General features: G+C 49.2%; 3 protein-coding genes across 3 annotated transcripts; 2 read left to right on the top strand and 1 right to left on the bottom strand.

Annotated features, from left to right (window-relative positions):
* Positions 1-40: 40 nt before the first annotated feature.
* Positions 41-1053, top strand: KY384_004048 (uncharacterized protein; the record flags this gene model as incomplete). Its single annotated transcript, XM_044812556.1, has 2 exons — positions 41-182; positions 314-1053. 2 exons carry the CDS (start codon positions 41-43, stop codon positions 1051-1053), a joined length of 882 nt encoding a protein of 293 aa, XP_044669976.1.
* A 1124-nt stretch (positions 1054-2177) lies between these two features.
* KY384_004047 (uncharacterized protein) lies at positions 2178-2839 on the top strand (the record flags this gene model as incomplete). The annotated part of the gene is made up of 2 exons (XM_044812555.1): positions 2178-2352; positions 2403-2839. 2 exons carry the CDS (start codon positions 2178-2180, stop codon positions 2837-2839), a joined length of 612 nt encoding a protein of 203 aa, XP_044669975.1.
* A 4868-nt stretch (positions 2840-7707) lies between these two features.
* Positions 7708-11918, bottom strand: KY384_004046 (uncharacterized protein; the record flags this gene model as incomplete). The annotated part of the gene is made up of 2 exons (XM_044812554.1): positions 7708-7880; positions 7970-11918. The coding sequence occupies 2 exons, from the start codon at positions 11916-11918 to the stop codon at positions 7708-7710; spliced, it is 4122 nt and encodes a 1373-aa protein (XP_044669974.1).
* Positions 11919-13242: the final 1324 nt, after the last annotated feature.

Genomic DNA, 13242 nt, shown 5'->3' with positions numbered 1-13242 from the left:
TCTGGCCCTGATTGGATGCTTCGCTCCGGAATATATCGTAATGAGCGCCATTGGTGACTACTGGGGAGTATCTAAGATCCTAGAGTCCTCCGTGGAACTTGGATACCCGAGAATGATGCGCACGCACACTTTTGCGTTCGATATGAGCGCCTTTTGTATTCGAACCCCAGATGGTGAATACCGTCAGCTCAGCCGCGAAAACTTCAGGCCACAGAACTTCACCGCAGGACACATGAACGAGATGAACTTTGGACTCTCCGATTACGAGATCGAACCCGCACTGTTTGACAAGATCTGCCAGACGCCTGCGTAGAAATCAAAGATCCCGCCAAAGCGGACGGTATTGCGAAGACAGTCGCCTGCATGCAAGCATCATGGTTGATTGCGCAGGTCATAGGCCGGATGGTTGAGCACGTTGCTATCACTCCCCTCGAAGTCGCTACCGTCACTTATGTTGGCTGTGCTCTCATCTCTTACGTTATCTGGTGGGAGAAGCCACAGAACATCGCTGTGCCAATTGTGCTCAAAGATTGGGATGATTCCACGACCAAGCAGGAATGGATCCGATCCCACTATGACCATGCAAGAGATACTTGGCTGGAGTTCGTGTGTGCGGGGAATATGCTGGTCCAAAAGGGGCTCATCACCTATCATGGCATTCGGATTCAGGCCGGGAAGCTTATGTTTTCTGCCTGCATCTTTGGAGACATTCATCTAGCTTCGTGGAACATCAAGCTCCCTACCAGTGTTGAGGATTGGGTTTGGCGAATGAGTGCCCTGGGCTGCCTCGTTCTTCCAATGGCCATAGTTTTGGCATCGTTCAATTCATTCACGAAGTTGTCCACTAGCTTTGGGCCATTCGCGTATGCCTACTTTGCTTTGTATGGTGTGGTCAGGGTTTTCATGCTGGTTGAGATGTTCATTAGTCTGAGGTTGCAGCCTGAAAGTATACGTCTCTGTCCAGTGGCCAGACTTACTGCCCCACATATAGCGAATAATGAAGAGCTGGCCAAAAGGGAAGACTATGTTTCAAGCATAGAAGATGGTAACTAGCTCAATATCGAATGGCACCAACTCGTTCAGCTGGCTATCACATGGAAAAGTCGGCGGATCAACCCTATGATCCTAAAATAAGCCTTAGATGTGGGTGGCCCAACAGATCAATGTGCGAACGCCTTTGATCTCGGGATCCAGATCTGGGCCCTCTTCCAGTCCCCAACGGCCAAAGTTCAACCTTGCAAGAATGACACGAGTTGCCCAAACCTGAATGCCTGTGACTGCATCCAGTAGTCGGCAGACGAGCCTTTACATTGGATACATCTTGCACCGTCTGTCGAAATAAAGCCAACTTGGGATGTGCCTGGACCGACAGCAAAATCGTCGAAACGGTCACGCGTAGTAGTGCGGGCCAGCCATGCGTACTCTAGCGAAAACGCAATTACTTTCGTAATACCCAAGCATGCACTAAGGTAAGCCGAACATGGGAAAGCCAAGCCCTACAGATTTGATGCTAGACTCAATTGGCCTAAACAGTCTTCTACAGTACGATCCTATTGTTGCGGTTCTACCACCCTAACAAACTTAAATGATATCATGAAGCCTAAACTGACCTAGTCTGGGCGCCATTCACCCCGATCGTGGTCGGAACAACCCGCATGTGATTGTGGCTTGCTTCGACCCGCTCATTACTCTGTGTTGTAGACGGAGTGGAAGCGCTTCTACATCATTCCTGAAGGTCAAAGTGCGTATGGGTCTGCGAAGTCTACCTCTGCGTCAGACTATCGTGCCTGCTGCCAACCAGTGGGGTTGCAATATATCGGAGTCTTAGGCGTGTAATGATTCGAGCTTGATATGATCTGCTTGCCTGCCAGGAAAGTTAACCCTAAATTAGTGGCAGGCAAGCTGTATCTCAAGTGCCAACTAAAGGGGACGACGACTTGCCCCGCTCTTCAATATTCAGCTCCACTAAAATGCGCCACATGGAATTCAGTTGCAACAAATCCAGGGACTAAGACGTTCTCGGCGGTAGAGTCCCAGACCATAGCATAGCCATGGCTGACCCACGTTGCGAATAATTGCTTGATAAAGAGGCTGTTCCACCCCGCACCTTCATTTCAAGCTCATTCCTCCTTTCAATAATCCGTTCCATTTTCAAACCTCCACGATCTGCCTCGATAATGTTTTCTACCAGAAGCATCGCCCGCTTCTCGTCTCTTTTGGTTCTTCTCAATCTGGGAATCTCCAGCAACGCTTTCGCTGTACCGAGTGATCAGACTGCGCTGGCTTTGGAGCGTGTCGACCAGGAGCGCGTTGCAGATCTGCTGATCAACGAAGATTCTTCTCTACCAAAAGGTCGTGTTATGACATCGTTCGGTGAACAAGACAACTAACAAATGCAGCAGATGCTTTCAACAACATCTCTCCTACCCGGGACTCGAGCACCCATAAGATCAGTCCCGAAGCCTTCGCCCCAGTCTCGGCCGCAAACATCACTATATTCACAGCCTTTAGCCCTTCCCCCATCAAGAAAAACCTTACCGTAGTCGACATCAACACCGAGGATGGGCATTCCGGCTCCGGCATCGCTTTTCAGCAGAAAGGCTTTTTCAACCTGCCTTATGGTCAAATCAAATGTGCTGGAAAGATTGGCTTCCCTTCAGGACTGGACTGGAGCAACTTTACTAAGCCATACCCTTTGTATTCAGGCCTCTATATTTGGGGTGGAGCTATGTTTGTCCAAACATATTTGGAGCCTGCGCCTGCTCGTTTGCAAGTGGACTGCCGTGTCTCAAACGAAACGGTGGACGTTAACGTTGCCCTCGTCATGACCTGGAAATAATTATGTCGATTGAAGGATTTTGGAACCCCATTAGAATCATTTGTGACGCTAGCGAATGTTAAATGAACTCTGTGAAGTAAGAATGTACTCACACCACCTAAAAGAGCCTAAGTGGAATAGAAACATTATTTCGTGATCTCCACGCTTTATTCGCTTGTTCAGATGAAACACCGCCGGTGTCTCTAAGCACAGCACGCCGGCACCCTAGCAGGCCAGACGTCTGTCATGTGACTCAGTCCGCCAGTGGTATGTACCCCTTGGATTTTGCCCCATTATAGCAAGCTATTTCTCGTTCTACGTGCATGTAAATTGCCTAAACTTTGTTGGACTCGGGGGCTGCATGAAGTACAATGGAAGTCTTATAGCGGCATATCTAATAATGCTGGATTGCCATTTGTTGATGTGAATCGAAAGGGTGACAGAAGTCATTATAAAAAAGATTCATAAGATGTCTCGGACTATAGTTATTCCGCTCCGAAGAGAATTGTCGTAATAATTCCGGCTCCTGGATGGAACTTTCACTGTCATTGATGCTCGCCAGAGTTGAGCCGTTGCTCATTCTCAGAGAACATGAAGACTCGGATGTTGCCTAAGTGCAAATGTATCTCGAAGTCAGCAGATCCAAGAAGCCCATGATAGGACTTTGGGACTTTAGCGCGCCAATAGGCAATAGGATGACGAGCACCTTTCCCGCCTGCAGAGGGACCAGATCCATGATGTTCATTACTTTTACTAGGGAACACCTGGTTTCAACATCTGTAGCTAGGGACATAGAACGGACGGCATGATGCAAGTATATGCACATGCTAGCAAAAGATGGCAAAACGATGGGTTTAACAGTGCCGCGCCGAATCCCTCATTCCGAGAACCAATAGCTCCTCAAATACATCTGCCACTAGATCCATCGTGCGCCAGCCGTGCCGTTGACGGACGGGAGCGTCATCCAAGAGGGGTGGGTGACAGTGACACTGGTTCCAAAAGATGCCGGGTTTTGTTCCCCATGTGGGGGATTTAGCTGTTATCCTCCCCAGCCAGTAGATTTATTGTCAATTCCAACAACAGCAGCACAGTCATGGAACCCTCAATTTCAGACCTAGTGAAGCTCCCACCGTCTACCTTGAAGACTCTACCTGCTGGCAAACCACCACCAGGCGTCATACCAAATCTCACTAATCCTCACAGTACCGGACCAATTTTGATCATCGTCGCAACCATTTTTCTCGCTCTTGCATTGGCTTTCTACATCAACCGGGTATATACAAAGGTATTTATCGTAAGGAGGCTGAACTGGGATGATCGTGCGTTATGGCATAAGTATATTTTATTTTGACATACTGACAGCTTTTGCAGTGACCATTACATTGGGTCTGGTGAGTACCCCTATCGTGATTCGACATGTTGCCCTCGTCTTAATCTTTACTAGATTGGAACGATCTCCATGTACGGTGGTGCCATACGAGGTGAGTCCTCTCGGGGCGTCAAGCATTTCTGGCCACCATTGAACTTTCGATCAGGCGTAACCAAGGGACCTGTGGGAAAACACCAATGGAACGTTTCATTTTGGGATCTACTGAACGACGACTATACCGTTGTACGATCCCCGTTTCCCCGTTTCCCCCATTCTCTCCTTTACTGATCATTGAAGCCGATATATCTGGCTATTGTACCGATGGGACCGAACTACCTCTTCATCAAACTCACCTTTTTCCTAATGTACCTCCAGATCTTCAAGATTCTCCGATGGATGAGGATATGCATTTACGTCGGAGCCGCCATACTATGTGCTTTTTACGGGGCAGCCACAGTTGTCTTCTGCGTCCTCACTATAGCCCGACCTGGTGAACTGTTCCTAGAACGGATTTCTGGTCCACCGGGCCGAAGAGCTACCCAATTTGGCATTCCTTTCTACTCCGTAGGGGTCGTAATCGATCTGTACATCCTCATCATCCCCATCATAGCCGTTTCGCAATTGCAGCTTCCCAAACGAAAGAAGATAGGCGTCTCATTGATCTTCATGACTGGTCTCTTGTAAGTTCATGAATCCTGCCCTCCTGTGCAGATGCTGAGATATTCAGCGCGTGCGTGACCGCAGCGATAAATGTTTACTACCGCGTTGTGGTCGTCCGATCACTCGATAGTACCTTCGTCCTCTTGCCCACCATTACTATGAGGTAAAAATATCTCTCTTAATAGTAATTCCCATTTAGTATACTAAATCATACCCAACAGCATCATCGAGCTATGTATCGGCATAATGTGCACGTGCATGCCATCATTTGCAAAAATGATGCACCACCATATCCCTCCCTGGGAAAACATGCGATCGTCGTTATACTCCCGACTCGGATACTCTTCGCGCAGCCATCGGGGTGAAAGCTACAAGAAAAGCGGAAACACGCACGATGACTGGGTGCGGGATTCTAGATCCTTCGACGGCTTTCATGGCGATGTCAAAGGCGGCGAGAATATTTCTTTGCCGTCGCTGGATATGGGTCATCCGCAGAAGGTACAGACCTTTATTGAGACGGGTCCGGAGCGGGATCATATTAGGGATGATCGGATTCATGTCGGGTACCAGATACAGCAGCAACAGCAGCGAGGGGTCTGAGATTGATTGTGTGATATGTGTGATGATGATTATTGACTTTTACCGAAGAAGGGTGATATCTATTCTGAATGGGTATGATCCATCAATCTCCCTTGTTCCAAAACAGAGCTTTCTGTCCTCATAGCATGACTCTACTAATAGAGAATTGACCGCATCGGAATACGCTATCTTGGTGGCTAGGCATGTGGGGTGTCTACAAGACAGCAGTATGAAAAGCAAGCATCGACTGCAAAGTTGAGGTCTTATAATACCGATGGCCTTGATGCGCGTCTCTACGAGCAACTTGTAGAACTAGAGCGCGAGAAAGAAGATACTGTCCGAGCCCCCAATGACCAGCAACCCGACGGAACGAGCGAAAACCAGGCCAAAATCTACCATACACGCGATGACACCCTCCCACACCCTTCCATCCAATACCTCAAAGCGTTGCAATGCCACCCTTTTCCTCTTCGCCGCTCCCTTTATCAATCTCAACCGGCTCTAATATCAAATACGCCCAAACCTCGACTCTGCCTGCCGGCCCAGCTCCCAATTTTACGACGGGCACATACCTGCAATGTTTCATCATCAGCGAGCTGCCTGCTTTCCACCGCAAAACACCCCTCTCAAATCACCAGCATCGCACATACCTATACGCATAGCTCGCTTGCTCATTCATCCAATTCTTAAACGTGTTGATCCCCGCGATCGCAATACCTACAGCAGCACATGATATGGTTAGCGCATGGACGTTCACCTGTGCTTTCAACATCCCAACCTGCTCTCCTTCCCTCCATCCATTCCCCATTCCCCATCATCCATTTCCCCCCTCAACTGCTCCTTACCTTCCACTCCTCCCCTCCCCACTCCGCCCCGGTCCCCCCCTTCCCCCCTCCCCACCCCACAAAACCCAATCACTCACAACAATCCACTCACTCACTCACCATAAGTAAAACACCCACCCCCCTTCGCAACAACAACTCTAAACCTCACATCCCCATAGACATCCCCCTCCCCCTGCCCATCCCCCCGAACCGGATCTTCAGGATTATGGTACAAGGGCCCAAACCGCCCCAGCCCTCTGTTCAGCGCGCCGAAGATGCTCGATTGTCCGCCGGCGGGGTATACGGCGGCGCGGGGCATTAGGAGGGATAGCGGCGTGGAGGGGATGGGTATTGTGCTGGTGGGATGGTTATTGAGGGGGGTATGGAAAGGGGGGAAGGGGAGGGAGGGGGAGGGGGAGGGAGCTCACGGTCCACTGGAGTCATGGGGTAAAAAGGAGGGGAGGGGGAGGGGGAGGGGGAGGAGGAGGATGGTTTCGTTTGAGGGTAGAGTCTCGCAGGTTTGGATATCTGCGGCAGTCTGGGCGGGTGAGAGGGGCTGGGGATGAGGATGGGGAAGGGAAAGGGAAGGGACGGTGCTGATGAGGATGCTGGAGATGAGCGCGAGGAGAGGGATGAGCGGGGTCGTGAGGAGGTGAGGCATGTTTGGGGGGTATGGTGCTTTATGGATCGATGGGCGAGTGGATTGGGTGGGGCCGATCTCCGGCTCGTGTTGATGAGGATGGGATCGTTGTGTATAAAGTTGGACTCTGCGGCGATAGTGATGATCTGTAGTGAGATACGTGTAAAGGATGTGGAGAATTGGGAGGTGGAGATGAGTGCAGTTTACTCGTGGGCAGCGGGGGTCAAGACGTGCATGCTGTGATGCGCATGTGGATTTGAGACAGAGCGCAGCTGTATATTAGGCAACGGGTATGTAGGGAGTGTCTTAGGTCTTGCGCTTTTTGAGACTTCACGTGTATTAATAGGTGGCTGGTCTAAGCTGATGCTGCTCATTCTTGATCATTGATGAAGTGCACTTTGGTGATTGAGTAGGATGATGAGGCCTCGAGAACTCGTGTAAAGGAGAGGAAAACCCACGTCAAAGGTGCCGATTGAGGCCTTCTGTGCGTGGGCGATTTAAGACTAGAGTGCATATTATATGAGAACGCCCTCAAAGCTTCGCTCTGTTGAGGTAAACTGTGGCATACAAAAATACTTAAGCAGTAGGAAGTGAGCGACGGGAACTGAGGAGGTGGCTATGATTGATGGTGCTAATACTAGGCTCATCAAGGGTTCAATTCTTTCGTATCTATGAAATGTGCTCCAACGATCCTTCGAGTGTAGAATTAATATGTCGTTCACCTTGCTATCAATGCTTCCAACGCCGAGGCTAATCCTTTCAATCCTGGGTCAACGCAATGAACTTCGCATACTGCCACTGGATTTAGATGAACGCGCTATATACCCCTAATTGAAGGGCTCTTTATAGCTCCAACCTGATCTGAAGGATTGAAGAGGTCTGCTTGCAGTTCTATCGCCTGCGTGCTAAGTAAAGCAAAAGCTCCTGAGAACTTTAGGCGTCGGGTTATCGCTCGTCGTGTGATCCGTGTATCGTTATCGTCGATGACGACTATTGGAACATTCAGTGTAGATCAGCAGAGATGTGTTTATAACAAGCAACACTTACCACATGGTCAAATGAAGTCGACAGCCCGGTACCACTGCTTTCGTCCACCTCCTTTACCTCCTCGCCTCTTGGCGTTGGATTGAAATGCTCCCGTCGCAGATGAGCCGCAGCGTTATAGTACGCATTGTATTCTTGGCGATGTCTGTCCAGACTGTCAGCCGAGGAGTCATATGTCGGGTCATCAATCCATAGCCAAACTTGTCCAGAGCAATGCTCTTTGTCTCTTCTCTTTTGCAAGTAATCAAGGAATAGGCTGCGCCTATCGTACTTTATTCTGTGGCCATACGTCTCAATTGCCCGTAGTACAATTCGATTGGGGGTTGCAGCGAATCCGTCAAAGCGTCCATCACCGAAAGGGATTAAATATTCCTTACGAGAGGCAGTGGTCCTATGGCCCTGTGGCAAGTCAACCTTCGTTGAAAGCATGTTCCAGGTCCAGTATCTCCTGGAAAGTTGGCCTGAACCTAGATGACGTGGACTTTCCTGAGAAAAGTGTGCAAGGCTATGGGCAATCCAATCAGCCTTTCTGTCGAACTTATTTTGTCTTTCGCATCCAATAAGTCCGAAAGGACACAACAGATATGATGCGCGCAGGGAGGAACCTGAGCCGAGTACTTGTCCCCTTACATTCACTGACAAGCGTGAGTCCCAATTAGTAACAAGATCCTCTCTCCTTCTCCTCCTCTTAACGAGGAGATCGCTAAAGCTGCAAGCATACTCTTCTATTGCCAGGTAAAGACTCAAGATATCTTGTCGAGTGCGATCAGCACTTCCTGGGTGTGGAGTGAGCATATCATCTTGCTGTGTCATCCATTTTGGAGACATGCCGAAGAAGAGGGGGTCAAAAGAATCAATCCCGTTACCAGAATTACCAAATTGTGCCATGGAGAACCTCGTCAGGCCAGAAGAGCCAGGTCGTAGGACTTTGTCACGGTTTGACTCCATCAGATTCCAAAATATCTCAGGAGATGCCTTGGGTATGCTCGCAATCCAGCCACGAGAGTATTCTGATTGAGCCCTGTTGCCATGAGTTTTGTTGTCCCGAGTCAAGAGCTTCATTGACCGTCGCAACCGGGATTCCTGGAATTGGACCAAATCTGTAGCAGCCCGTACAAGCTTCAGAGTAGCAAGTGTTGCTCCGTAGACTTCTAACACCCTGGCCGAAACAGATCTTGAACTCAGCAGTGCTTCACATGGTGTCGAGGAGGATGCTAAATTCTTTGATTTGGTTGTATCTTTTGAATCGATTCTTTTTCTAGATAGTTGACGGCATAGCTGCGCTGAGGTTGGCCGATCTAATATCTTTTCATCAAGCATTGTCTCACAAAGCTTGAGGACTTTATGAATGCCGACATCTGTCGTAGACTGGAGAACTTGCCGCGATAGAGCCTTCCAATTATTGTTGTAGGATGGCCAGCTTTCCTTCAACAGATTTTGGCAGGGTCGCCAGCGTGATAGAATCTGAGGTCCGCAGAACCATGCCATAATCTCTAGATACACGCAACCAAGAGAATAGACATCTGATGGAGTCCCACGGGCACCTGAAATGGTGGCTTCTGGTGCGGCATACTTTGGAGTGAAATCGTTGCATCCATTTGACGACACATTGTTTGCCAAAAGCGTAGAGGAACCGAAGTCAGAAAGCAGGATATTGTCCCCTTTGATCAAGACATTGCTGGGTTTAATATCACCGTGCACGATGCTTGAGCAGTGGATGTAAGCAAGTCCTTTGGCCAAGCTGGTGAACCAGCCCCAGAAGACATCACGCTTCGGTGGATCTTTTATGCAGCCATCCAAGAGTTGGGATAGATCATAGTCGGCAGCTGGTGTCATAAGGATTGAGAATGAATTTTGATATCTGATGCAATTCATAAGCTCAACCACATGTGGATGCCGCACGCCACGCATGATCTCTGCTTCTTGGGCTAGAGCTTGATGATGCCTTAGGCTGTTGACGCGAGCGATTTTAAGCGCAGCAACACGTCCGGACTTTCGCAGGTAGACTTTATTGATTATGGATTTTCTACTCGAGCCAATGCAAGCCAGAATCTCATATTCTATGTTCGCGGGCTGGGTGTTGAGAGAAATACCCTGGCTAGAGGTCGCTGCATGTGTCTTCTTGGGGTGACTGTCAGCGGACGAGTTTGGATGATAACCTTCAACTGCATGAGATGACCAGCCATTGCCATAAGAACCATGGCTTTGTGAATACCATTGTGGCCCAAATCGCGTGGAGTCTTGATGGCCTTCGTCTTGATTGCTTGAGCCAGGTGGCTGATAGCCATTGCTGTAGCTCCCGCCTGTGGGACCCGAGGCACCGTTCTCATTGTTATCATCATCCTCATCGCTGCTGGAACCGTCAGAGTCATGTTCATGATTGCCATCTTCATCTTCGGAGTCATCCCCCTCTGGTGAAGCGAGTCCTTCATCGTCGTCTTGGTCTGCAGCCGGTCTCCAATCTGCAGCGGTCCACGGACCCTGCATATGTTTCGCGATATGGTTGATTCTTGCATTCCAGCCAGAGAACTTTTCATTGCATCCGCTAATGATGCAACGCTTGTCGAAGTTCGACTCGATGGGAAAAATGCACCTCCGCATGTTCTGATGCGAAGGTCGGGTATCTGGATGTTCATCTCGCAAGTGCTTCCGGAAACGGTCTTGCCGGGAATACAAGCGCTTCTTCTCAGGCTTATACTGACAGTGACCGTACTGACATATCCAGAGCTTCTGTAAGCGATTAATTTCTTCGTGTCTTTTCCATGCGTCCTTTTTCCGAAACGTTTTACCGCATCGAGAGGTACAGGCGTAAGGTCGTTCCGGGTCCCTCTCTACAACGACGCAATTGTTGCCCTTTCCTGCCGATTTCATTACTTTGCGATTGCACTTCCCACGGTTCTTCCTATATCGAGCTGCAACATCTGAATCCTCCATGGTACTCGTCAAGGATTGATAACCAGAATCTTGGGTACTGCAAGTAGTTTCAAAGTTCAGACCAAACCAATCCTCGACTGTTTTGGCGGAGCTACTAAACGCATGACTGATGCAGGATATGATATGATTAGAGGGTTTGACTCCTGGGTTGTTCAGCTGCCATAGGTTGCACGCATTCCTCGTCAGATCTTCCGAACCGCGATTGTTTTCGATTCCGTTGAGATTATGATGGTTGTCACATACCACTACGTTCGCACTGAACCATCGATGAAGCATCTTAAAGTCGGATTGAAACGCGTGGCAAAGGCATGAGATCGTATGCTCTGAAGGTACGGTTCCGGGGTGTTTGACAATCCAAAGCGCACAAGCCAAGATCGCGTTTACATTGATGGTCTCAACCTCGTTGCGCTTCTGATATGAAGGTGTCGGGGCTTCATGAGGAGTGGCAATGTGACGATGGGTGTGTGCTTCCACAACCTTACGCTTCTTCGATAGCTGCGCCCGCTCTCCCTCTTTACCTAGTGTATATGAGATTGTAGAGAGGGTGTCAAAATCTAAAGCCACCTGATCCCCCATTGAAATCAGCTCTGTGTTGGAGGATGGCAATAGCTGAGATCCTTGCGAGGGCCACGCTTGCGAAGGCAATGACTGGGTAAAAGCATATGAGGTCTGAGAAGACGGATCACAGCGCCCGCCTGGAGGTATCGTCTTTGATTTTGAAACAGAATGACCGTCGAATGACCCTTCGAAGCTGCTTTCTGCCCCAAACTTTACTACGTTTTCTATTGATGTGAAGTCATTGGGATAAGGCATCACTTCTTCGCTTGTGATATCTTGGGCCGCGCTTTGAAGTAACGATCTATCTGCATCGTTTGGTTGTATGCTGCCAGCGTCATTGAAGGCAATGGGGTATGGAGCAGTGGGTGCAAATGGATAGCCCGGGCCATTGCCGTCCATGACTTGCAAAGACTGCAAGCCTTCCGCAAAAAGTTCCTGTTGATTGAGGTCCATTGTTCGGTCTTCGAAGCTGCCGAAATCTAGTCCGCTCATGGTGAATGTCAGCTCCTGCGTTGTGGGCAGCGTAGGGTCTTAATAAATTTTGAGCCCGGAATGTGGGTCCGTCAGGCTTCAGCCTTATTGCAAGTTGTGTTAATGCTTTTGTTCTTGAAGTTGACTTCGACAATTCACCTTGCGACGAGCTGAACGATGCAGAGGCTCTCATTCGACGCCACGCACCTATATTCTCAATCGTCGTCGTGAGAAAGAAGTACGACGGAGAGTTGTAAAAGAAAAGATCCTGGGTTGGAGAGGTCAAGCCCAAGTTTCATGCAGGGTCGCAGATCGCTTCGATGACTAGGACCTTAGCGCGGGCTGTGAGCCCAGAGGTCCAGCCTTCTGCCTCCGTTGACGGGCAGACTGCCTCTTACATACGGTGGTCTAGTAGATACCCCTCGCATTATCCTTGACTCTTTTTATTCGGTTGGTGGGACGTTCATGTGTAGAGCAAGATAGTCGCAACCCTGTCAAGGGTTCCAGGAGAGTACTAGACGAAGTCAATTGCTCAGTCTGGAAGACGGTTCTGACCTTGTTCCATGTAGGTTAGCGTTCGACCCGTTGTCAGCCATTTCATGCTGCTTCTGCCTGCCTGCCTTAGGCAGCGCCCATCTTCGTCCCATAGTGCTGGCTCATTTGCTCCTGAACAATTTGTTCGAGTGTTGATGAGGGTTTTGTGCCCGCCAAACCAAGTTCGCAATGATAAAATTCATTTGCATCGCAAATTCTGGAGGCGGACAGACGCATAGGTTCTGGAAATTCGCCTTCGAGGTGCACCAAATTCCGAAGTAAAGATGCCATGTTCCTGCCGAGGAGTCCTTGCTTGGGCTTCACTCTTGTCTATGGTGGACACTAGAGTACGGAGAAACCTGAAATCTTCGGACTGTGCTCTTGAGAGAGGCCTATTGCACTTCAAGTGGATATAGAGCATCCTGAAACATATAGTAGTACGCGATCGCATGCCAGTGACAAAAAGCAATGAAGGTTAGTGGAATGGTCATCAAATGTTGAGAAATGCACACTAAACTGCACACAGGAGCAACATGTACGACTCAAAAAGACTCACGAGGAGATCAAGTCATCTTCGCAGCCATCTGAGATGCTTCAAAGATTCGTATTGGAACAGCCAAGGGAAATGCCATTTGACGGGTTGACACCGCGCAAAAATGACAAGTCAGCATCACCAATTGCCTCTAGAGAGCCAAGATCACGCCTTTGACACGTGTTTTATGGTACATGGAGTCTGTATTGAAGACTTTACGCTCGCTACTGGCGCGTCGAACTCTGGCAGCGTGATAGAGCTTTCAGCTTTTTTGGCTCG

This window comes from Bacidia gigantensis (assembly GCF_019456465.1).
Source record: "Bacidia gigantensis strain McMullin 20006 chromosome Unknown contig_231, whole genome shotgun sequence".
Lineage (NCBI taxonomy): Eukaryota > Fungi > Ascomycota > Lecanoromycetes > Lecanorales > Ramalinaceae > Bacidia > Bacidia gigantensis.
The sequence above is the reverse complement of the archived record's forward strand: the minus strand, read 5'-3'. Positions and strand labels throughout refer to the sequence as shown.